Consider the following 26258-nt stretch of genomic DNA (forward strand, 5'->3'; position numbering starts at 1 on the left):
CTCCCTCCAGGGAAGCTCGTCCCCAAAGCTGCCACCTCACAGTGAGGAGAAGACCCCGGCTGCTTCTCCACTGAGGGAACATGACCTAATTGGCAGGTTTTACGAGCTGGAAAGGCTTCAGGTTCAAGTTTGGGCGTGTCCAAGGAGCCGACTCAGCTCAGGCTGCCTCATTCCCAGGAGCCTGGTGACCAGGGATGACTTTTTATCACCCCCAAAATGGCCCTTGGTCACCCAGTGGAGAATCATTTGTTAAGTTCAATACGTACCAGGCATCTGGGGATACAAAGAGAGCACACAGACTGCGCCTGGCCTCAAGACCCCCCTCACATTGCCAGAGGAGGCCAGCAGAGAGAAGGGAAGGGAGGTAGAGGTTGCCAAGGCTCGGGGTCCTTGGGCTGGCCACCAACACTGACTATACTTGATTGTGTGAGCTGCTGCCCCCTGGAGGCTCCGTACCTCTGCCCAACTGAGAGGGAGAGACATCAAAGAAACAGCAGCCCTGGAGCAGAGGCGGGTGGGTGGGGGTCAGGTCAGTTAGGGTGCTGATTTCTCCAAGCTCCCTGAAGTCAACATTCAAGAGCGCAGACCACCCTGGAGAGAAGCAGAGCTAAGGCACAGGAATTCGCTAATGAGGGTAGAAGAGAAAGGGTCTGCAAATGCGGCCAACCTGGGACAGTGCGACGGGACCCGGGCACATGCACCCAAAGAGCGAGGGCAGGCGGGGCTGAGGAGATGCTTGGTTATTAAGGGACTGCCTGGGTGTGGCTTGGGCCCGCGGATGCATCAAGGCAAGGGACTCCACCAACGCAGAAGGGCACCTTCTCTGCAGCGCACAGACTTGGAGCAGGGGTCCTCAAACATTTTGGTCTCAGGACTCCTACGTACTCTTAAAAATGGAGGACTGTGCTGCTCACACTCCTCCTCCTCCCCAGTAGTTTGTCTTTATGTGGATTATATCTATTAATATTTACCATTATTAGAAATTGAAATGGTTTCTTATTATTATGAAGGCCTGAAGGCCCATGAAACCTGCAACAGTGGGCAGGGGTCAGTAGGTGAAGATCTTTAAATGCTAAACCATGGACTTCAGCTTTGGTCCTGGAGGACAGAGACTGGTCTAACTGCCCCACTAGAAAAATAAAGCAGGATGAAAAAACATGAACCCAGCCCCCGACATGAAGGTAGATGGGCAGTCAACTGCGTTGGGCCAGCCGTCTGTCCGTCTGAGCTTCTGGACTCTGTCTCCATGGATGCCTCTCAGAGAGGCATGCTGGCCAGAGCTGGCCTCAGAGCTAGGGAGAGCTGGGTTCAGAAAGCTTGGGCCTGTGTGACACTAGGCAAGTCACTAACCCCTCTGAGGGCCAGGAAACAGGGCAGGTGCCCTGGTGGAAGGAGTTTCTCATGCGGTGCCCTCTACACCAAGGATATCACAGGTCTGATTAAGAAAAGACTGCCTTGTATGGAGGACTGGTGGATAGACCTACGCGAGGACCAATTGCACAGGCTTGTGATCTGCACTGGTGGAGAGAAGGACCACCATCAGGGAGACCCCTAGGCCCACAAAGGATCAAAGTGCCCCACCTACCTTGATGAGGGTAATCCCCAGAGCTTTCTTGGGGACTCGCCCGGTGATCTCATCACAGATCCTGTGAATGAACTGGTGAGGAATCACAAAGACCAGGAGGTCTGCGTCTCCAACGGCCTCACTGAGACTTGGGACAGCAATCTGCACACATGAAGCATGGTAATCTTTAGGGAATCCCATGGCTAAATCCCACCACACACAACCTCATTCACTCCCCAAGAATTTACCAAGCTTCTGTGCTGTGCCCAGCACCACACAAAGAACCAGCAAAAACTAGAAGGCTCATGATGCAGTGGGAAGAAGGCTGGAGTGGTGGACTCGTGAGAAATATATCTCTACCACCATGCCTTTGCTCAGGCTGTGCCCCACACCTGAAAATCCCTCTCCTGCCTTCACTCTAATTCTCAGAGTCCCCAGCCTCCTTCAAGGCTCAGCTCATGAGCCCCATCCACTGGGCTGCCTTTCCTCATCCCCTGGCTCCTGGCTTGCTTGATCTGATAAGCAGGAAAAGTATCTGTCCAAATGTCTTGTCTTCTAAAAGAAGGCAGGCACTTTTGTTTGGTCTATCCTAATAGTCCCAGCACATAGCACACAGTAGGTGCTTTAAAGTTGCTTCCTGGATTGAACGGGACCTTGCCTTCTCAGGCTACCTGTGCAGGCTTTGCAGTGAATTAACAACAGTGGGGGCTGACAGGTCCTTGAGGGGTTTGGCCCATCCATGTCACACAATGACTGTGACTGTGACCAAGCCAGGTCAGCCATCTGTGCTTCGGGCATCTCCTGAGGCTTCTGGCTGCAAAGAGGGGGCCTCCCTGCCCTTCAACGTGGATTCAGGAGGGGGCCTGGGGCCGGGCTGGTGATTTGGTGGATACAGAAAATTGTGGGGTGAAGAAACCCCCACCGCCCCACCCTTCCTGTACCAATGATGCCCCACTCTATTACCTACATTAGGGTAATGACCCTCACGTACTCCTGGAAGGCAGGAGTCATTTTCCACATGAGGAAACAGAGAAATTACCCAGTGAGAATGAGGGGCATGAGCTGGGGCCCAAGCCTGGGCCCTGTCCACTTGTAAACACTGCCCTGGGAGACAAAGCACTGCGGTGACTTTGGGTCAGGATCCTGGCACAGAGCCTGGGGGCCTCTCGGCTAATGAAGCCAATCTTAAATAAAAGCACACCTGCTTGGCCTTGCACTGGCTGCTCAGGCCTGGGCTCTGGCTGGGACAAGACAAGGAGGCCATGGCCTCCCGCTGCCAATGAGGGCCCCAGGCAGCAAGTCTCTGCTCCCTCTCAACAGCTGGCCACTTAATTAATTAATTACACAGACAGTAAAGAGCAGGGGAGCTTTTGGAAAAGAAATCTCCAGGATCCAGAGTCTGAAGGCTCAGTCATTTGGGCCCAGCTTCATCAAGGCCCAGAAACCCACAGAAATAACAAATATTTCCTGTGATCATGCCCTCCTCCGAAGGAGGGATACCGATCCCCTAATTCTCTTGTCTCCCCTATAGGACTGAGGCAGCCTGGGCAGCTTGCTCCTAGAGGGAGGAAGGACAAGGAGACGGGGCAGAGGAATCCACAGGTTTGATCACTGACAACACAGGAAATGAGAAATAGCCAACGGAGGGCCAGACTCACAGTTGGGAAGATCTGGGTTCGAATCCTGCCCCTGATACAGCCTAGCCTTGTGATCCTTGGGCAAGTCTCCCCCTTCCCCAGTCAGGCCTTCCCCACTTGGCTACAGGACCTTTCCCACATCCCCTATGAAATGGCCCACTACTCAGCACCCCCAACGCTGTTCTCCATCTCCTGCCCTCCAGCAGTCCCAGCCCCACATCATGCTTGCCCCTCACTGCCTGCACTGACCACCATGGCACCCTGCCCCTCACTGCCTGCTCTGACCACCGTGGCACCCTGCCCCTCACTGCCTGCTCTGACCACCGTGGCACCCCTGCCCCCCACTGCCTGCTCTGACCACCGTGGCACCCCGCCCCTCACTGCCTGCTCTGACCACCATGGCACCCCGCCCCTCACTGCCTGCTCTGACCACCGTGGCACCCCTGCCCCTCACTGCCTGCTCTGACCACCGTGGCACCCCGCCCCTCACTGCCTGCTCTGACCACCGTGGCACCCCGCCCCTCACTGCCTGCTCTGACCACCGTGGCACCCCGCCCCCCACTGCCTGCTCTGACCACCGTGGCACCCTGCCCCTCACTGCCTGCTCTGACCACCGTGGCACCCCGCCCCCCACTGCCTGCTCTGACCACTGTGGCGCTCTCTGTGCCCTGGCGAGGCCTCAGGGGGTGACCCCCACGTCCCACCGCTCTGGGGACCCCACGCCTCACTTACCACATTTTCGGGCAGCTTGTGTCCAGGAAGGTACTTTACATTCTCATGGTCACTATTAATGATGTCTGTCAGCTTTCGTCCATTCACCGTCTCCTCAAAGACCCACATCTTGACCATCGGGGCAAACTTCTGGTGCTTCTTGACATTGTTGCCGATGATTTTGGCCACGGCGGAGCCCCTGCAGAGAGAGCAGAAAGGACCGGCCACGGTCAAGGTCAAGGACCGCAAAGCGAGGGTCTGGGCCCGGCCCAAGCCCGGCCGGGAGACGCCATCTATAAAGCGAGAAGGAGGTGCAGGAGAACACGGTGAAAACCACGAGACCCTGGACAAATACAAGAAGTCACGCAGCTGATCTCACTCCCAAGGGCCCAGGCTCCCAGTCAGCTCAAGATCCCCCCAAGGTCCGTCCAATTCAACAGGCATTTATTAAGAACCTAGGCCTGTGCCAGGTACTGGGGAGGGGCTCAGGCGGGGCCTGTAATATCCTCAGCACACACACCATGTGAGGAAAATCCCTCCACACATGCAGATGGCCTTCTTGGAGTCTCCGAGCAGAGATCCATATGTACTTTGATATATTTGGCTTCCTTTATGAACTTAAAAACAGGATTTGCTAACCGTCCAAGAGAGGAAGCCAAAATGCCCAGAAGGCTAACAACCTGTGGTTTGAGAGAGGCAGGGAGCCTCAGGAGGTCAGTGAATGGTCCAGGCTCTCATAGCCAGAGGGAAGAGTCGAACCCACAACTTTGGGAACCCCTCCGCAAAAAATACAGAGACAGAAATTAATAAGTCCTTGAACCCGAGGACCTTGTGGGGGGAAGCAGGGGAGTTAATGTATAACAAGGGCTTTAAATGCCCTTGGAAGCAGAAAGTAGCCACAGAAGACTAAAGGGATGATGGGAACAGTCATCTGTTTGGCACCTTGTGGACTCTGAAATGGGACAAAAAACAAGAAAAAACACAGAAGAAAACAAGAAATGAAAACTCTGAGAGTCAGGGAAGCTGCAGAACAAGTATCACACACAAGGACAAGAACCTAGAGTTCCCAGAGGCCTGAAAAGCATTATCTGCTTAGGCTTCACAATCACCTGAATCGCCAGGTCTTACAGCCTTTGTTATTCCACTTAACAGGTGATAAAACTGAGGTTCAGAGAGCTTTAGAGACTTGCCTGGGGTCAGATAGGTTGTCTCTGATGCCGCACTTTCTCCACAGCCTCTAGACCATGGGGAACAGGAGTCCTGGACAAAGAGTTGGGCTCCAAATTGGACAAGAAGAGGCAGCAGTGGGCCGGATGGCCTTGGGGCACTCCTCAGTTCTCTGAATGACTCCAAACTTTTCCCCCAAACTAAGGCTCATCTCTTGCAGAGCTGGTGTCTGCATGGTAGGCTGTCATGGGCAGGCCTGCCCACCAAAGCCTCCACACTGAGGCTCACCTGAAGGTAGCAGAGGTGCAGCTCCAGGGGCACAAGTCCAGAACCCCTCCTACTATGGAGGCCGAAGCCGGGGGATCCCACCAGGTGAACATACTGAGTCTGGCACCGCCCAGGGAGTCCTCAAAAGTGGGGTATGATCGGGCTGAAGTTTCTATGCCAATCAGCAATGGGATTGGGCCCTGAATGGCCACTGTGCTTCCAGCCTGGACGATACTGGGAAACTCAGTCTCCAAAAAAGGGGGATGGGATAAGGAGCAAACAGGGAAAGGGGAGGGCGTCACAAAATCGCCTCAGTGAATGCAGAGCTAGAAATGGTGACAGGTGAGGAATAACTAATGGTCAGACAGCCCATGTCTTCTGTGGCACCACTCAGTGCCAAGACTTTGGGGGAGACCCCCAATGCCAAGCGTTCCCATCAGCCTCTCCTTCCCCAGACTGTATCAGCGTGGTGGCCCTGCACTGGGAAGCCCCCTCGGAGCACCTCCCCTGTTTCCACATGGCTGTCCACACTTTAGATGGGAAGGGCACCATCAACGATTCTATTTCTTAGGAGGCGGAGACTCCAGGACCCCCAGTACTCAACATAGTACTTGGCACATTGTGAACATTCTTATTCATTCACCTCAGACCTCCCTCCCTCCCAGGGGAGCCCAGACAATCTCAGAGGATGGGCTGGGCCTGGACTGGTTGGTGTCGGCAACCCTAGAAGGAGTGCCAAGTTGATGAGGGTAGGTTGGGCCTCAGAGAAACAAGATGGAAGGAAAGAGCCATGTCAGGCCACTCCTAGGAATGAGCCAGAAACATGGAGACACTCCAAGCCCCAAACCCTCTCGGGGTTGGCTGGATACCCACGGAAGCAGGGTCTAAATCCAATCTTCCCCTTTCCCGTTTCAGCCAGTCGACAAACATTAAGCCCTACTATGTGTCAGGAACCACACTAACAAATATGGAAAAGGAAGTCGGCCCCTACCCTCAGAGCTGACAATCTAATAGGGGAAAACACAAAAGAGGGGGTGAAAAGAAGATGGGGGGGCCCAATGGAAAAGTCCTAAGGAGTGTAACCAAGCAGGAAATGGAGAGCTGGCAGTGTAGGTACCCTCCTGTCCTCTGCCCTCTAATCAGAGGGTGCTGATGAGGTGTGAGTAACCAAAATTGGGGCAAAGCCTCCATGGGTCAAAAACAAGCAGAGGCCCTTTGGACTTCCTCACACAGACTTCAATGAGCATTTATTATGCACCTACTGTGCCGGCATGTCAAGAAGCATCAACTCTGTTCAGCACTGGGCCAAGCATTTCAAAAGCAGACTTTGCCCTCGATGGGGGAGGCAGGGGAGTCCAAGACAAATACTGACTGAATCCCTGGCTTACACTCCACTGTGGAAATTAAGTGTGGCACTTCCAGTATGGAAAATCCCTCCACTGCCACCAGCCTGAGGCAGGATTTGAACCCAGATCTTCCTAACTCTAAGACTGGCCCTCTATCCACTAGGCCAGAGGGGTCAAACAGACCAGGGCCACATGGGGCCAGGCCCACAACATTCCCAAGTGTAGGCCCAAACCAAATTAAAATGTACTTCCTATCTGATTTTAATGTGTTGATGTATTAACAAAAAAAGAAATTTATAAACATGTGGTTTTCTACGTCAATATGTGGTCTGCAAGGATCCTTATGCAGTTTGGTGGCCCTGGTTTCTAGCTGAGTCTGAGCCCCCACCAGGCCACACAGCCTTTCCAATCAGCATTCAGCCTCACAAGGCACAGGCCTACGGAGGACCCAGAGGGGCCTGATGAGTGAAAGGTGAATGAGATGCTTATTGGGGGATCGAAGGGAGAGCTTAAGAAAGACAGGTAAAGAATTCTTTATGAACCAACAGGGAAACTTAACTGCCTGGAGTACTCTAAACATGTTTTCATATTGGATTTCAGAAGAAACATCCTGGAATCCAGGCCCATGGCGCCTGTGCGGTCCGCCCACACAGCCCATGCCCTGGCTGGCTCTGCCAGCCACAAGGTCCTCATTCCTTCCCAGCCTGCGGAAAGGAAACTTTGTCTGTTCCAAGAGGCCTTCCTTGGGGGGTGCTCTCTCTATAGTCCCTGCAAGGATCTTCTGTAGACTCTTCCCTCGTCCCTAACGGCAATACATTACGTTTGTATATAGGTATTATACGTGCAAAATTTTATAAGTATGTGTGAATATGTACATATACACACATATCTATATACATATACACACATATCTACAAAGTGCTTATCTATCCATTCATCTATCAATTAAAATACAGTACCTCCCATCCCCTACCTGAAAGCTGGGACTGGATCTCATTTTACTTTTGGAAGACCAGGAGCCTATTGGCTTAATAAATGTTTTCTCTTAAACAGAAGCATTTAAAAGCCCCCAGTTCTGACGTGATGATACGGGATGTTTGCTGGCCCTGAAAGAAACTGTCAGCTCACACCTGTCCAAGCCCACAGGGAGGTCAGGAGATGGCCTGGCCAACAGGAATCCAAACAAAGTCCCCCAATTGCACCATGGATGGTGATCCTGATGGTTTAATCGCTAACCCAAGTGGCTAAGAAGGGGCTGGGTTGTTCATTGTGGGCCACCCTTTGGAGACAAACAATTATCCAACTCCCCGGGTCTGTGAACCACTCCAGGGCTGCAGAACACACACCCTGAAGGAGCATCCCTTCCATTCTTTCTCACCAAACACTCAGAATGCTCCTTCCTCCCTTGCCAGGATCTCACAGGTGTCAGGGACCTCTAATGGCCCTCACAGGGATGAACAGAACCCGCTCAACAAAAACCCCACAAGTGCTCCTCCAGAAGAGTCACTATGTCCGAAGGCAGCCCCTTTCAGGCTTACAGCAAAATCTCTGCTCTCCTCCTCTTTCTCCCTCTCTGCAACTGCTCCCAGTTCTTAGTTCTGGCCTCTGGGGCCAAGTAGAAGAAACATCTGCTCTCTCTTTCATGTGATAGCCCTTCAAATAGTTGAACACGGGTGTCCTTCCCACCACCCACACCCCTCGTGTCTACTTGGCCAAGTGCCCCAACCCCACCACCCACTCCTTCTCCTCCTCCTCCTCTGGCAAGGAACCCGGGGTCTGGTCATTTCCTTCTGGATGTGCTCAGAATTACACCTCATGTGCCAGATGGGGTGTGTCCAGGGCACAGGACAAGAGGATCACAGCAGTCTTCCAGCAACACTTTCAAAGCCCTTAACAAGATTAGGCCATACATGTTCATGCACAGTACTGGGTGCCTGCCCCAGAGGCAATCCCTAATTAGGACTCAGGGAGTGCCTAGCAAAGAAAGGTCAGCTCCCAGCTTCAGGAAGTACCACTGGTGGGCAAGGAGGAGGTCTCAGAGGATGGCCCAGGTTTGTAAGGGGTAGCCCTGGGGGAGTGAGGTCATTCTGAGGGCAGAGAGCAGCCAGAGCCAGGACAGGGCTAGGACAGGACAGGAAAGAACAGCATGGCTGGAGAGGATGTCCCTGCTCTGGATGAAGCTCTGGGGTGGGGGTGGGGGTGGCACGGCACAGCTTAGTTATCAGTTCAGTCCAAAGCAACAATCCTGGCCAGGACTGCCCCATGCCATGCTGAGAGCCCTCATAGTGACTGCAGGTGGCAGCTTCAGACTGACGGTGAGCCATACAAAGGGCATACAAAGTCCCCAGGCAGGCAGACACAAGGCAGATAGAGAAAGTGTCTATCACTCTTGTCTCTGTCTCTGCCCACCCCTCTACTCCCCAGAGAATTCTTTCCAGGCATCTCTCCAGGCAGTATCTGGCACACAGTAAGCATTTAATAAATGCTCTAAGCTTCCAAGGTCATCATTGGCTTTCCAAGCCCTGCCCCTAACTTCTTGGGTGAGCTGGAGTCAAACTCTTCCCTACTCAGATTACCTCACTCTCAGAAATGGAGAGAAAGTCCTACACTTTATTAACAAAGGCTGTTTTGTGTGTTGCCACCTTGGACTGTGGAACAGAATCTGAAAGAGCAGAGTCAGAGGGCCTGGGTTCAGGTCCTGGCTCAGTGTGACTTGGTCAAGTCACTTAATTCTTCTGGACCTCATGTGAAAGAGAGGAAGTGGCAGTGGGTAGAGGGCAGATCAAATGACCTCCAATGTCCATCCAGTTCTCAATTGGGGGGATAGAGGAGGGGATTCTTATGTCTTTTGTCCTGACAGCCTTCATTCCTCCCCTCAACACCTACAAGGGGCACATGCCCCCCAGATGCCAGGCTGCCCCCTGGACAGTATCTGGTCCTTCGGTCTCGTTCTCAGACAAAAGGCACAAAGGCCATCCAACCAGGCCCCAACTCCAAGTTTCCCAGCTTGTTACATCCCCTGGCAAAGCTTGGGCTTCACTGGTGGAGCCCTGAGAACCAGGGTCACCTTCAGCCCGTTGGAGGCATCCAAGAAGGAATGATGATGACAACGGACACTGATGTACCACTTTTACCCACGTGCACACAGCTACTTTGTGTGAGGGCCAGCTGGGAATCCAGCCTTCAGACCAGGCTGCTTTCCCAGAGCAGTCCTGAATATGACAATGACCTTGAGAAGTCTGGAAGCCACGACTGGGATTAGCTAGTAAAAGAAGTGGGGAGGCTTACCCTGAAAAAGAGAAGACAACCATCCTCCAATATTTGGCACAGTTACAGTTCCTGGCATACAGCAGGTGCTTAATAAATGTTCATAGATGGGTTGATCATCTACGAGCGCTGATTTAAGAGCTTACTATGCACTGTGAGGCTCCACAGGACAGAACATGGACCAATGGCTACAAGCTACAGGGCATCAGATCTCAGTTAAAAATAAGCTAGAGCTTTCTAGCAACCACGGAACGGAATGAGCGTCCCATCCCTAGGAGTGACCACCTGTTAGATGTGTTGTTTAGAGACTGGCAGGGAGGTTGAACTACACGGTCCTGAAGGACACCCCAACTTTTACATGATTGTCTGGACTCATTCATTCTACTGGGACTCGTATTGAATAACGTAGGAGCCACTGCCTGGATAAGTCTTTTTGTTATACAAAGATTCTATTGTTATAGAATTCCATTTTCCTCAATGTTTCTCAGACTAGAGGTTCACAGAATTTCCTTCCTAGTCAAACCCTTCCTTTTACAGATCAGGGCAACTGAGGCCCAGGAATATTACCTAAGAGAGGGGTCAGGATTTGAACCCAGGTCCTCTGACTTCTAGGCCAGGGTTCACAACTCAGGGAGAGGAGGTTTGTCCAGCAGTCTTCTGCATGAGTCTGGTACAGGTAAAAGTCTTCTTGACATAAAATGAAGTGGCATTTTTTTCAGCCTCCATTGGGTGTGGAGGTGAATGGAGCTGTGCTTCGCTTCGGTCTCTGGCTTTCCCTGTTGGGTGATCACCAGGTGGGATCTCCCTTCATACCCCCTTTAATCACCCTGGCTGTCAGTGCAGATCCGCTGGGGGAGTCTGTGAACTGGGCTAGGGAAAATGACACATTTATTTTAATTAACCTCAAACTAAAAATGAGCATTTCCTTCAATTGTGAAATCAAATATTATTCTGAGAAAAAGCTCCAAAGGCTTCACCAGACTGACAACCAAAGGAATTCAGGACCCCAAAAAGCTTAAGAGGACCTGGGGCAGATCCAAAGGGACCAAGAGTCTCTGAGTTGTCCCAGGTCCTTCCTGACTCCCTAACCAGCCTTCTCTCTGTTTCTGCCATGCCACGTGCTCTGTTAGGAATCAGGGATACTGAAAAACAGTGCTCTAAACCTAGTAAAGGCACCACTGCCCAGTCCCAAATTAGAGAGGGAGAGGGAGGGGCGCACTTTACAGGGACAGGAGAAGTTCTTTGGGAAGGGGCTAGCCTGAATAGTCTCCAGGATCGTGCTCCCTAACGCCCCTTCTGACCTCTCCTCACACTTCCTCCCTACATAGCCCAGTACTTAAGGCACAGAAGAGGTCAGATGACTGTTTTTGCACTGTGATCTTTGCTGACTATGAATGTCCTCAGTTTATTATTGTTATTAATAATAATGTCTATTTTTAAAGGGTAGACAGCACGTTCACTAATATGGCCATTAATGTCTATTACCCAGAGAGAGCATCCACTGCTCAGATCACTGATGCACTATGTAGCACTATACTGTGCTACATAATTCCACAAGAACATTCCCTTTCAGCCCAAGCACTGTTCTTGAGCCCCTGAAGGCCCTCAGTCCTTGACCTCCTTCCTCCTTTCCAGGCTTCTTGCCCCACCTGGCCCCTGCAGGTCCTGCCTTCTGACAAGTCTCCAGACACTCACTGCCAGCCCCTTCCCTGGCTGGCCCCCTGCTGGGAACGCTGTCTGGATCATGTCTTAATGCAAGTCCCCCCCTTCTTTCCTTGTCCTCCTACATCTAGGGGCCTCCCTCTGTGGATTACATCCCACTGAATGTGTGTGTGGTTCATCTGTATGGAGCTGTCTGTCCTGTTAGACTGGGAGCTCCCTGAGAACATGGGCTTCTTTGCCATTCTCGGTATTCCCAGAGCGCTTGGCATATAGTAGGTGTTTAATGAATGCTTGTTGAGACTAACTGGGGGGGTCTTGTTGGGGGAAAAGAGAACAGAACATGAGGAGGAGAGTGGCCTAGACAGTCCCCTCCAACTCTTAGACATTTGAGTGACAGCTTGAATGGGCAAGAGGTGGGTGGGGTTTTTTCCCCTCCTAGATTAGAAGGCTCCAATGGGGGAGGTGGGGAGAGAATACTGGATTCAGTTACTGGTCTCCTAACCACTTCCTCTAGTCTTTCTTCCATCTGCAGGGAGATAAGTGAATCTTCCCACAGAATGGATAGAAGCCTCTATCCCTTTAAGCATCAACATCTTCGTTCATGAATCTGGACAGAAACTGAAAGTTTGTTCAATAGGACCTCAGGGTAGCGTATTTCACCCTTCCTTGACTGCGGGTACGCTCACAGGAGACCACCGCATTCCCACACTGCAGCACCCTGTATGCATCCCTCCGGCCGCCCATGGCAGGACCCACCCAGCAGGCTGATGGGCCTTCCTCTGGACTTTATGAGGATCCCAACGCCAACCTCCACGCTGCCCATCCCTCTCCTTTTTGTGAACTCTGATGCCCCAATGTCTTTCCAGTCCAGATGTTTCAGCGGCGCCCAGAGTAGCCAGAGTACCCCAAACTTACTCAGCAAGTTATGAGGGAGCCAGGACTAGAAGAGAGTGATGCAGGAAACCTACCCCATAGGGTTATTGGGAGGGTCAGATGAGATAATGTTTGTAAAAAAAAAAAAGCACTTCACACAGTGTCTGGTAGACTGTAGGAGCTTAATAAATGCTAACTGCCTGACAGAAACCCCTTATACCCTATTTTGCTTTTAAAAGGAAGGCACCACAAAGGTATATGTGTGTGTGTGTGTATGGGGGTCCCATCTGGTCCAGCTCCTCCCTCCCACCCCAGGCTTTAAAGCTGTTTTTCTTTTCTATATTTGGTTCCTCCTCCCTCGCCGTGAGGCCGGCAGCCCTCACTTCACTGCCAGCAGTGGGCCTGCCTCCAGCAAGCATCCTGACCTCTAATCTGCTCAGGCCTAGGAAGCCAGGAAACAACCAGAGCTGGGCTCCCACCGGCCCTTCACGGCGACGTCACATCAAGCAACAGCAAGGGACAATACCATGATTCCCACTTTACAGACGAGCAAACAGAGACTCAGTGCAGCACCCACAGCCTCATGGAAGGGAAGAAGCATTTCTATAGCACCTACTATGCGCCATTATCTTGTTTGATCCTCACAACAACCCTAGGAGGCAGGGGCTATTATTATTATTCCCATTTTACAGCTGAGGAAACTGAGGGAAATGGCAGTTAAGTGACTTGCCCAGGGTCACATAGCTAGTGCTACCAGCATACTCAGGAGTTCTTAAGATTTTGTTTACTATTTTAATAACTATTGCAATATAATTGATTTCCTTTTCAGTCCTATTTTATGTGATTGAAAATGTTATTCTGAGGAGTCCACAGGCATCACTGCCAAAGGGGTCCAGGGACACAAAAGAGGGTGAAGAATTCCTGCACCAGACTGAAGTACACATTTTCTGAATAAGTTGGATGCAGCCATTTGTTTGGTTTAACTATGCATATTTATTACAAGAGTCTAGTTTTTCTTTTTTTTCCATGGGGGTAGCATGGGGAGAGAAAATAAATTTTTAAGTTAAGAAAAATTTTAATTGTGAAAGAAACCACTTAATATAGAAGGCTTTGTTGAATTGGATAATGTTAAAAAAAATAGTAATAACCACAGAGACAACCAAACTCTGGTCAAGTTCAATTGTCTACTTTCATGTCAATTACTTTCACTTACTCAGAGACAATAAATGCTGGTCAATTACAATAAACAATTTTACTTTCATGTCAGTAACTTTCACTTGCCCAGAGACAGCCAAACCCTGGTCAGTTACTAAGGTTACTGTTACTCTCACTTGCCCCAGTTAAAGGAGCTATCTCTCTTTCCTATTAACAACTGATTTAACTTTTCTTCCCAATCTTTGATGAATGCAGTCTCTGTTTTAGTAGGGGCATTTTTGGATTATATTTTGGAAAGTCTAAACAAAATGTCACAATGAATTTTTTTTTAAAAGTTGTTGAATTGGAGTGACATAGCTAATGTCAGAACCAGGTAGGAAACTGAGGAAGACAATCAAGCTTGTTGATATACAATTATACAGAAGAAATAAAGAGTATGTCAACATTTGGAAAAATTCCTTAAATTCCACCCACGTGATTTCGCTCCTTATCTTACAGTCTTATCAAGAGTTAACCAAGGCTTGGGAAGTTAACTGAACCACTCATGGTCACAAAGCCGGTGAGTGAATTCAGGGGCAGGATTTGAACCCAGGTCTTCCTGACTTCAATTTCAGCATGCACAATACTATTTGTCCACAGAAAAGTAACAGAAGTGTAAATACTGGCTCTGAATGACACATTTTGTGACTTAAAGTTCATGGACTACACACTCTCTTGCTTAAGCAACAAGCACTTATAAAAAAATCCCTACTTCATGGCAGGGCTAGGGACAGAAAGACAAAGAATAAAACAGGCTGTCCTCTCATGTGATGAGGGCCCAGTCTCTGGGAACCCCCTTGAATCTGGAATACAGTCTCTGGGAGCCCCCTTGAACTGTCCTTGAATCTTCCAACTGGATCTGGCCTTCCCCTAAGGCCACAAGCCTCACATTATCATTAGGCCCAAATCTCTACCTAGCCTCGCCCTTTGTTGTTCAGCTACTTCCCACCCTTAATCCCATTACCTCACCTTGCCCTCCTTGGACTTCCCCTCAAGACCCTCCCTAAACCCCTCCTCTAGTCACCCCAGACCACCCCTCAATCCCTCCTACAGTCTTTGTGTATATAATCTCTATCTTGCCTCCATGAAGGTGCTCAGATTCTAATTCAGTAGGTTGAATCTGGCGTCACAAGGTGGGGGGATTTCTTAAGACAGCCCATTGTGGTGAATCCCTAATAAACTTTCTCTTTTCCCTTGGCTGAGAAGGCTTGAGTCGAATTCTTTCGGCAGGACCCGGTGCGTCAATATTTCGGGGTGCTGAGCACCCCTCAACCTTTTACCTCTTCATATGGAGCTTACATTTCCAGAAACATGAGGGGGCTGGTGGGAGGCGGCAGACGTTCCTAGTACTTTCTTGTTAAGGGCACCTTGACAGAAGCATTTGTAATTTGAGACTGAATATGAAGGATGATTGCAATAGAAATATGGCAACCAGACTCCTATCGGGATATGAGTTGGGATCTGCAGCCTGCGCTGTGACTCACAGGGTGACTTCAGACAACCCCCTCCCTCTTCTAGGCCTCAAGTTTCCTCCTCTGCAAAGTGAAGGGGTTGTGTGAGGCCTCTTTGAGCCCTAGGATGTTCCTGCCAACAATTCTGTCCACTATTAAAATCAACTTCTATGGCTGCCCTACCCTCCCTTGGATCACCTTGTAGCCCATCACTCTGAGTCCACTCAGTGGTTCAGAACACTCCGTTAATGAAGGTGGAAGGTGGAATACAGCAATGGCCCTGCCCTGCCCCTGGCTGACTCTCAGAGCTAGGAGAACTTGAAAGAGTGTGGTTCAATGATTAACAATTCATTCCCACTCCTAGAAAATCAACTCAAATGACACCCTGGACTGGCCGCTACTATGACAACTACTACTGGTAAATAAAAACAACTCACTTTTAGAGCACTTTAAGGTCATGAGGCCTTTGTTTGCTCACAATAAATAATAAATAAAAACAACAACGGCTAGCATGTACATATGGCTGCAATGTTTGCAAAGCATTTTATAAACATCTCGCTTCATCTTCACAAGGAAGGAAACAAGCATTTATTAAATGCCAGCTATGTGCCAGCTGCTAGGCTAAGCACTTTACAACCATTATCTCACAACAACCTAATAAAGGTAGAGGTAGAAAGATCAAATGATGTAACAGATTGCAAACTTTAAAGCTAAGTGGTGCAGCAGATGGATTGCTGGCCCTGGAATCAGGAAGACTTTGAGTTCAAATCTTGCCTCAGATATTTACTAGCTACGGGATCCTGGGCAAGTCACTTAACCACTGCCTCATCTGTAAACTAATAGCAGCATCTACCTCCTGGGCTCTTGTGAGGATCAAATGAGCTAACCTTTGTAAAGCATTTTATAAATGTTAAAACACCATATAAATGCTACTACCACTAGCTACTAAAACACTACATAAATGCTACTACCACTAGCTACTAAAACACTACATAAATGCTACTACCACTAGCTACTAAAACACTACATAAATGCTAACTATTATTATTAAATAGAGTATTTATTAAGCACTTATCATGTGCCAGGCACTGGGGATACAAATATAAGAAACAGCAAAATGGCCCCTGCCCTCAAAGAGCTTCCATTCAAATGGGGGAAGCCGGAAGTGGAGGAGGAGCCCAGGAGGGTTATATCCTTGGCTATAGAGTAAGAAATGTCAGTTCCGGACAAGCTTAAGACAAAAATTCACCTCTTAGAGCTGGGGGAAGAGTCCAAGTTTCCACTAAGAGGGAGAGCTGGGGGGTGGACACAGAGCTTACAATCAGGAAGACTGTAAGGCAGAGCAAGTTTTACACCCATTTTAGAGATGGAAGAAACTAAGGCCCAGAGAGGTTAAATGATTCACCACCACCACTGACCCACAAGGGATCTCACAATATTGATACCAGACTTAATAAGGAAACCTACTCAGCCAATTCCACTGCAGCTCACAATTCCCAAATTCAAGTAATCTGCTGCTAGCCACAGCTTCCAGGTGACTGGGATTACAGGCCTGCACTACCCTCTCATTTTAGAGATGAGGAAATAGACCCAGGAACATAATTAGTCATCAGCCAAACTGGGATTTAATTCCAAGTCTCTTCCCCCCTTAATTAAACCCCATGGTCTCTCACAAGCAGGAGCAAGAGGATGGCTGCCCACTTGTACCAACAAACCCACGGCTTCAGAAATCAGCTAAGATGAAGGCACAGCCTGATCATACCCGAAAGGAGGGAAAGCAATGAATGTCCTTCCTTCCTCTCCCAGCAACGCACAGCAATCCTGTGGAGGGGACTTCTGGGGAGAAGGAGACAAGGAAAAGAGAAGGGTGGAGGGCTAGAGCTGTGAGGGGCTGCTGAGCACAGCCTGAGCCTAGACCCACTTGTAAGGGAGAACAGAAAGACTGTCAAGCCCAGCTTCCTCCATGGAGGGATGAGGGGAAGCAGCATGAACTCAACCTTCTTTTCTCATCTGGTATACTTTCCCCAGACGCCCTCTCACTTTACAGGTGAAGAAACTGAGGCTGAGGGAGGTTCTGAAGTTTGATTCAAACTCAGGTATTCCTGTGCTACCTAGCTGCTAGAGTTAACTCTGGAGGAAAGTTTAGGAGAGAAGAGGTATTAATCTGACTACCAAACCGAAGGTCTACAGAGCTGTAGTGCTGACTGACCTCATTGTTGTATGCCTGTGAAACCTGGACAGTCTACCAGCACCATTCCAGGAAACGGAATCGCTTCCATTTGAATTGTCTTAGAAGATTCTAAAGATCACCTGGCAGGATAAGATACCAGACACTGAAGTCCTTACTCAAACTAAACTGCCAAGCATTCAAACAGTGCTTCAGAGAGTGCAACTCCAATGGGCTGGCCATGTTGTTCGAATGCAAAATGTACGCTTGCCAAAAAGGTTATTTTGTGGAGAACTCACACAGGGCAAGTGCTCATGTGGAGGTAAGAAGAAGCCATACAAGGACACTCTTAAGAACTTTGGGATTGATTGTGTGACATGGGAGACACTGACCCAGGACTGCTCAGCATGGCGTGCTGTGCTCTATGAGCAAAGCAGAATGGAAACACCTCAAAGGAAACACAGGATGCACAAATTTAGAGAATCCACCCCAAATGTTCACACGGACCATTTGTGCCCGACCTGTGGCAGAGCATTCCAGGCTCATATTGGTCTGATCAGCATCAGTTGGACACATTGAAACCTGACTCTAGCACAGTGATCTCATTCTGGTCCTCTTTGAGGGTGAAGGACCAACTAACTGCTAGAGTTTAAGGTCCACTATTTAATAGCTGGGAGATCCTGAGTTAAGTCCCTTCCCTTCTCTGGGTCTCAGTTTACTCATCTGCAAAATCAAGGTGCTGGGTCTGGAGTCAGGAAGACCTGACCTCAAATTTGGCCTCAGACAGTTAGTAGCTGTGTGCCCCTCGAGAGTCACCTGACCTCTGTCTCCCTCAGTTTCCCCTGCTGTAAGATGAGGATAATAATGGCACTATCTCCCAGGTTGCAGTGAGGAACAAATGAGTTAATTCTTATAAAGAGCTTTATGTAAAAGCCAGCTATCTACACTCCCATCTGGTTCCTCACATGCCAGGTCATTCTACCTGGCTGGAATTGGCAAACAAGTATGTCCTGGGCCTCTTTTCAATTCTGCCTGACCTTTTCACTTTTTAAGAGGAAGTGGGCCCTGAACACCGGCACAGCAGGCACCCACTCCAGCATCTCCACATGAGCAGTCAGATCAACTCAGGCACAAAAACAAAAGACTTTGAGGGTGGGGAGAAATATGAATAGCCTAAAACAATATGGGGCACATACCTGTGCCAAGCAGAAGGTTACCACTCCCCAAAGTCAAAACTTCTTCCAGGATTATGTAAATCGTCAGCTGGGCTCAAGGGTAAAGGCAGGTCACCCTGGCCAAGCAGTGGCCTGGTGGGGCAGATTCCTAAGGTTCCTTCCAAATCGAAATCCTCTAACTCCTAGAATACGCAATCCTCTTCTTAGCACACTCCCCCCTCGGCACCCCTCTTACAGTAGGGGGTATCCTGGACCCCCTTGGGTAGTCTGGCAGAGCCCAGGTACTCTCTTCTGAGAAAATGCTTTTAAATGCACAAAACAAAACAGACAAGATTAGAAAGGAAGCCAGTTATACTGACATACAGCTATAAACATATTTTTAACAACAGACTCCAGATTAACAACACCAGCTGCTACAAAGGAGCCAGAAGGTGTCCCGGTCCTAACTCTTAGATGGGGACTAAAGACTGGGTCCCAAATCAGAGTATAGAAAGGTCTGAGTCTGAGAGCTTATTCACCCCATACACATACACCCATTCCTTTCTGGTGGTCTGTACAGATTCGAAGATCATTCAATCAATCAACATTTACAAAGTGCCTACTAGGTGCCAGGCCTTGTGCTAAGCACTGGATCGCAAAGCCATGATAAAAGTTATGGTCCAGGATGGTGATGGCCTGGTCCCCAGGGGACTGGGGCCATCCACACGTGTTGGGAAGAGGCTCAGAACTCCTGCTCATTTCTTCCCTATAACTACTGCTGGAAGTAAGGTGTATTGAGCAGCCAGTTACTGCCAAAGGCAGATAGATGCCCCCTCATCGACTGCTTTGCTTCCCTGCATACAGTAGGGCAAGGGTGATCAAGTATTAACTCCGGAGGTGGGAAGACCTGGCTTTCATCGCCAAGTTAGGCACCTCCTGGCTGTGTGGCCCTAGACAGCCCAACAAGCCGGTGAGTCTCTTTCCTCATCTGTAAAAGGGAACAGTAACCATGTACCTCATAGGGCTGTTGTGTGCTTTGAATGACAAAATGCTTTGCAAACCTAAAGGGCTAGTTATCGTTTTTTATGATCACGGGAAAGTCCCCTGCAAAGGCAGTTGGGGGGGGGAGATGGGGAAGCTGAAAGGTCAGGGGCAAACTTGACCCTAAGAAGCAATCTCTTGGGCTGTTAAACAGTGAGGCTCTCAATAAATAATACTTGGCATCTGGTACCAGTGCCACATGGGGACTGATACCAATGGAAACACGACTTCCTGATATGTGGCAATAGGGAAGGACTCCCGGGGCTCTGTAGGCCAGCCCAGCCGCAGGAGCACCTGCTGCCTAAGCAGTCCCACGCAGGAGGCGTGTTAGGGAGAAGGCCCCACAGCAACAACAAAAAGTTCAAGACAAACTCAGATCTGAAGGGACCTCAGAGGTCGAGTATGTTTTACAGAAGAGGAAACGGAGCCCTGACAGCGGTTTAGTGTCTTCCCCACACAAGTCTGTACTTGAACTCAGACTGTGCTGAGCTGGGAATGAAGACACAAACACAGAATTATGTTCAAACTTGAGGAACTTAACATTCTAGCAGGGGAGGCCCAAGGACACAGACGAATTCATACTAAGATACAAAGTAATTTCAACGGGGAGAATGTTTCCAACTTGCGGGAACGTGGGAGAGAAGGAAATTTGGCAAAGCCTAGAGTAAAGCTAGGGCTTCTACTAGTGGGTAGGGAAAAGGCAGGGCATTCCAGGTACGGAACCTGTCCTGGGCAAAGGTAGGGAAGCAGGAGATGACTGATAGTGCTGGGGGATGAAGAAAGGGAGCAGCATCCCGGGCAAGAAGGCCATACCTTGCAGCCAGCAACCAGAGTCCGAGTACAGAAAAGGGGATGGCGTTTGGAAAAAGGAGAAGTGAGCTCCCCAGTCACAGGAAAGCTGCACCTCTTCCTCCCCCTCTCGGAAAGTCATGTCTCGAGGCTCGAGCCTGGGAGGATGGAGGCCAAGGGTGAGAGGGCAGAGCCTTCTCCCAAATTCAACGTGCAGATGCTGCCCGGGCCGGCCTCAGCCCTCCTAGGCTGCCCAGGCTCCGGCCCTCTTCGGTGGCCATGGAACGCAGGTTCACAGCTGGGTGGGAAATACCACCCCCCCGAATTCCTTCCTGCAGACACCTGCCATGCAGCGTGCGGCCCCCAAACACCAAAGCCCCTTCGATTCTCCATCCATACGTAGCTCCCCCGGGGCTACACAAGCCGGGTGAGGGCAAAGGATCGGAGGTAGGAAACGGCCCAGCTCCCCGTACCCTCGGCTGCGCAGCCCCCTCCCAAACGGAGCGAGGGGCTGCTCCCCTCCCGGGGCGAGGGTGTCAGCGGCCGCAGAGGAGTGCGGGGCACAGAGGGGCTCCCCCCAGTCCGTGCCCACCCGCGCCCGTGGGCTGCAGGGTCCTCCCTGGTCCCGGGTCGTCTCCAGTCCGAGGCGTTCCCCGCCCCAGCCCCGCAGGGCAGCGCAAGGCGCGGGGCCGGACGACTGGACGCCCAGGCCCGGCGGGTCCGGGGGTAGGGGAGCGTGGGGCGGGGGCCGCGGCTGCTCCCTCCTCCCGCCCTCCCTCGCTTGCTCCCACCCCGCCCGCGCTCACCAGTTGCCCGAGCCCACGATGCACACTCTGAGAGGCGCGGCTGCCATGGCCGAGAGCCGGGAGAGCCCGAGGGACGAGGAGGAGGCGACGGCAACAGCAGCAACAGCAGCACCTCCGAGGGGCCGCAGCAGCAGCAGCAGCCGCCGGGCCCAGCCCCAAGTACCCGCCGGCAGGCCCCTCCCCAGGGCCGCCCCAACCCCGCCGCCCCGCCCTCCCAGCCCGGCTCGCCCAATGGCCGCCCCACCCCGCCCCTCCATGGTACGATGGACAGACGACGGATGGAGGCCGGACTCGCGCGCACGCGCCCCGCGCACGCGCACGCGTCCCGCCCCCGCGGTGCCCCGGGGGACGCTGGGACTTGTAGTTGTCAGCCGCCCGACGCTCGTAGGCGGCGCGGAGCCTGGGCAGGGGTGCTCTGGGGGGCTCGGAGCTGCGGGAGCGTCCGGTGGAGGCTTGAGAGGGCCAGGGGGCCAAACTATGCGGGGAGGGGAGGGGCAGGGGAGCGACCCTAGCATCGTAGCTGCAAGGGCCTCTGTTGACGTCATCGTCGACATCTTCAGCCTCATCATCATCATCTACCACATAATCACGAACCATAATAGTAAAAATTAGCGCTTCCATGCCCTTCGCGGTTTGCAGAGCGCTTTAAATGGAGAAGCTCATTTTATCCTGACACCAATCCTGGGAGGTATCCCCATTTGACAGATGGAGAGACTGAGGCAGACGGGTTGAGTGCTAAAGCCCAGGGTCCCATTCAGACTCAGGTCTTCCCCACTCCAAGTCTGAGGCAGTATCCACCAGTGACACCTCGCTGCCTCTGCATCGGTTTGTTGAAATCCTCCCATGTTCTCCAACAGCTTATTTAGGCGTAGCCCCTAAGCAAGTGGATTTCCTTACAGTCCCTCTGTGAGGTAGGTAGTGAGCTCTTGGTTTTTTCGTCCAGTGAGTTCACTGGTTCAGGGAACTAACTCCCTCCACCAGGGCAGATCAGTGCCTGCCTTGGAACTTGGGGACGGCGAGAGGTTGTGCGGTAATTTGCTCCTAGTCAGTATTAGAGGTGCGGGGCACTTGGACCCATTCTTCTGATTGGACCCAAGTCCGGCCTCATTTCCCCCTGAATCGTGCGCCTCCTAGTGCCCTGTTAGAATACTCCTCGGCTGGTTGGTTGGCGATCCTTTTCCTGACTCAGCATTTTCCCTGGTTGTCCCAGGGATTCTCCTCCCTGCTCATCTCCTCTCAGGCTCTTCTACCTCCTGGCTTTCCTGCTTTTGTCAAGTCATCTTCCCCATCCGCCTTAACCATCGTGCTTTCCCTCTGAGATATCCTTCGTTTATATTGTCTGTGTCTTACAGTTTTCGACCTGGTGGTTTACAGGTGATCTCTTTCACAAGACTGAGAGCTGATTGAGGATAGAGACCGTGTCTTTGCCTTTCTTTGCATGCCCAACACTTAGCACCATGCCTGGCTCATAGTAGGTGTTCACTAAATGCTCATTAGATGTCTTGACTTGCTGAATACCTCCAATGCACAAGTGGCCAAGGTCACTCAGGAGGGATGCCTAGACTCAAACCTAGCCTCCTCCAACTTCAAACTTGGTATTCCTTTGGCTAAATCAAGCTGCCTCATTGCTAGGATTTTAACAGGGGCCTCTTAACCCGTGGTCCATAGACCCCCTTGGGGCTCGATGAACTTAGATAGAAAAAAATGACATCTTTATTTCAATAGAATTGGCTTCCTTTGTAATCCTCTGCATTTTATTTGATGCATTTAAACACAGTGCTCTGAGAAGGGGTTCCTAGGCTTCAGCAGGTTGTCAGAGGGCTCCAGGACACGAATCCTGGAGGTAGAGAGACCCTCCAATCAGACAGTAGAAGCTACTAAAGAACCATGATATTTGGACTCGGCAAAGTCAAGACAACCCCTGGCAAGAGCTGATCCCACATAGGATCTACAGCCGGATGGGACGTTATAGATTATTTAGACCAGAGGTTCTCCAATTTTTGGTCTCTCTTTACACTCTTCAAAATGATTGAGGACAGACCCCAAAGAGCTTTGGTTTATGCAGTTCTATCAATATTTACCATATTAGGAATTAATATTGATCCATCTTAAAAAAATCTATTCACTAAAAATAACAAGAATAAACCTATTACATGTTAACATATTTTTATGAAAAATAGCTATTTTCAAAAACTCAAAAAATTAATGAGAAGATGACATTGTTTTATTTTTTAAATTCAATTTTCTTTTTTTTGGCACTGAATTTTCTTCCTCCCTCCTCTACTTCCCACCCATTGAGAAGATAAGAAAAATAAAACCAATTACAAATATGTATCATTATGCATGTTTTACATATTTTTGCAAATCTCTTTAATGTCTCTTTAATGTTTAATAGAAGACATCTGGATTCTCCTATCTGTTTCTTTGTTCAGTCTGTTGGGGTAAGTTGTTTTGGCTGAAGTTCTAGACAAAAAACAGTACCCTGGCCTCATGAAGATATGTAGTTGTAAAAGGAAGGAGTTTTTTAATGGGCAAATGACATCTTAGTACTATTATGAAAATGGTTTTGGCTTCACAGACCACCTGAAAGGGTCATAGGGGCCCCAAGGGTCCAAAGTCCACACTTTGAATACTCAGATCCAGTCCAAGCTCATCTTTTTTTAGAAATGAGGGAGCTGCCTCAGAGAGGCGATCTGTCCAAAATCACACAGGTATTTCATACCCAGAGCCAGAATTCAACCCTAGGTTCTCTGAATTCAAGTCCAGCGTAGATCAAAAAATAGGTAGATAGGAAAGTGGGGGGGGGGGGGAATGAGAGAGAGAGAGAGAGATGAGAGAGAGAGAGAGAGAGAGAAGGGAGAGAGAGAGAGCGACCGAGAGACTGAGACAGAGAGAGAGGGACAGAGAGACAGAGAGAGAGAGACTCACACAGAGAGACAGAGAGAGAGAGAAAGAGAGAGAGAGAGACTGAGAGACTGAGACAGACAGAGACAGAGAGACAAAGAGACAGAGAGAGACAGAGAGACTGAGACAGAGACAGAGAGAGAGGGACAGAGAGATAGAGAGAGAAAGAGAGAGAGACTGAGAGACAAAGAGACAGAGAGAGACAGAGAGACTGAGAGAGAGACAGAGAGAGACTGAGAGAGAGACAGAGACGAGAGAGAGAGAGAGAGAGAGAGAGAGAGAGAGAGAGAGAGAGAGAGAGCACAATAAAACATTTTTAAAGGCTTACTATGTGCCAGACACTGTGCTAAGTGTTGGGGAAACAAACAAATATAACAGTTTCTAAAGAAGAAAGGTAACACAAAGAGAAGCTAGAAAGCTGGGCTTGGAGGGAAGGGTAGAGCTGTCCAGGAGAAGGAGGAAGAGGAGGGACAGGAGAAGAAGGAGAAGTCTGGGAAGTAATCCCAGGCATCAGTGAAGTAAAACATGGTGGGTGAACAGGCCCAAGGGGCTGTGGAAAGTCTGGAGAAATCTAGAGCTGAGTAGGCATAAGTAAGGGATGCGTCTCTGTATTATACATAATACATACCCTTCCCCACTCCCCCAAACCCCTCCCTTGGCAAGACTTCAGAATGGCATGACGGCCTTGTTCAAAGATCAATATCATCAGCACCACTATAAACAATTTGTCACATTGGCTAATCTCCAAAATCTTGGGGAATTGTTTTATTTATTCATTTTAAAGGTTTATAGTGTCTTTTATTTTTACACCTCGGACATTTCAAAATATACATCCTTCACCATTAATCCTTCAACATAACATAACATAACATAACATAACATAACATAACATAACATAACATAACATAACATAACATAGCATAGCAAAACATAGTGCATTAGATCCCAAATTCAGAGTTCCCGAGGCCTCAGTTGGTCCCACTGAGTGAGCTCAGTGAATATCGGTTTCAAACTGTGCTGGATCATTTCTCTTCGGCCCAGCCATGGGAGGCCCAGCCACTGAGGCTGAACAAACTGAATTGTGCATTTCCCAGCCCTCCTGGGTTTGAAGCAGCAGCCATTGTTTTTATTGTCTGGAAACTGCGGGTGAGTCACTGAGAAGCCGGACAAGCAAAGCCAAGTAGTAAATACTTTGTTTTGTAGTTTCTTGCTTGTATGGATTTTTTACTCAAAGAAAATCAATTAATAAACATTTGTTAAGCATCTATTACATGCCAAGTGCTGGAGTACAAGTAAAAAAAAAGATAGGCCCTGCCCTCAAGGAGCTTACAATCTAATGGGGGAAGGCTTTATACAAAAAGAAGCTGAAAAGAGGGGGATGGTGGAGGAGGAGAAGGTACCTGATTTGGGCATGGGGGCATGGTGAAGCAGTCAGTCTCAAAGTAGTACAGCCAATGGAGAAATGAGACGCTCTGAGCTGAGGTCTCTCCTTAAATGGAGGTTTGATGTTCATGGTCACGCCCTCCAGTCAGAGGGGCAGAGGGTAGTGATGAGGTGGAATCCCACCAAGTCTGATGAGTGTATCCCAATAATGAGCTTCCTGGGGCATGAGGTTTGGGGAGTCAGTGAGAGAAGTCTCAAAACAGTTCAGCCAGGTGAGAAATGAGGAGAAAAGCCTTCTGTACAGGTGAATATGCTTTGTCCGTGCCCATGGAAAGTCGACTCCTTCTTGAAAATGCCATATGACTGGGACTTAATGAAATAGAATGCGTTCAGGGATGAGACAGGGTTTGCCGCCAGTGGGGCCTTGAGAGCTGATTTGTGGCCCGCTGTTGAGATTGGTGAAAACCAAGTGATTTAACCTGAGAGATCAAACACGGTCAGAGTGACTGGTGTGGGCAGAGGGCTGCGAGGCCTATGTGACAAATGCCCTGTCAGTCAAGAAGCATTTATTAAGCACTCACTGTTTGATTTGTACTTAGTGATAGGCACGAAATACTAGAAAACAACATTTGACTTGGGGGCAGTTAAGAGGAAAAATAAAACTTTTTGAATTGGGCTGAAAGTGTCCCGAGTAGCTCCAACGCATTTCTTCCTATATGGGTTACAGAAGGACAAGAAGAATGTTACTCCTGGAACACAGATTTGAAGACTGAGATAGAACAAAAATATACATTCACAAATAAATCAAGATATTCATAATGTAGAGATAAGGAAATAGCTAGAGGCTGAAACAACCCACCACCTTAATCCTAAAG

General features: G+C 49.7%; 1 protein-coding gene across 1 annotated transcript in view; it reads right to left on the reverse strand.

Annotated features, from left to right (window-relative positions):
• GPD1L (glycerol-3-phosphate dehydrogenase 1 like) overlaps nucleotides 1-21273 on the reverse strand; it is a 38937-nt gene extending 17664 nt beyond the window's left edge. Inside the window, exons 1-3 of the mRNA XM_036761116.1 lie at nucleotides 21097-21273; nucleotides 3934-4111; nucleotides 1586-1726 (exon numbers count right to left, since the gene is read on the reverse strand). Of these exons, the coding sequence (XP_036617011.1) occupies nucleotides 1586-1726; nucleotides 3934-4111; nucleotides 21097-21143 (366 nt within the window). The 5' untranslated portion in view covers nucleotides 21144-21273. The remainder of the gene's footprint in view (nucleotides 1-1585; nucleotides 1727-3933; nucleotides 4112-21096) is intronic.
• Nucleotides 21274-26258: the final 4985 nt, after the last annotated feature.

The sequence above is a fragment of the Trichosurus vulpecula genome, chromosome 5 (genome assembly GCF_011100635.1).
Source record: "Trichosurus vulpecula isolate mTriVul1 chromosome 5, mTriVul1.pri, whole genome shotgun sequence".
NCBI classification, from domain to species: Eukaryota; Metazoa; Chordata; class Mammalia; order Diprotodontia; family Phalangeridae; genus Trichosurus; species Trichosurus vulpecula.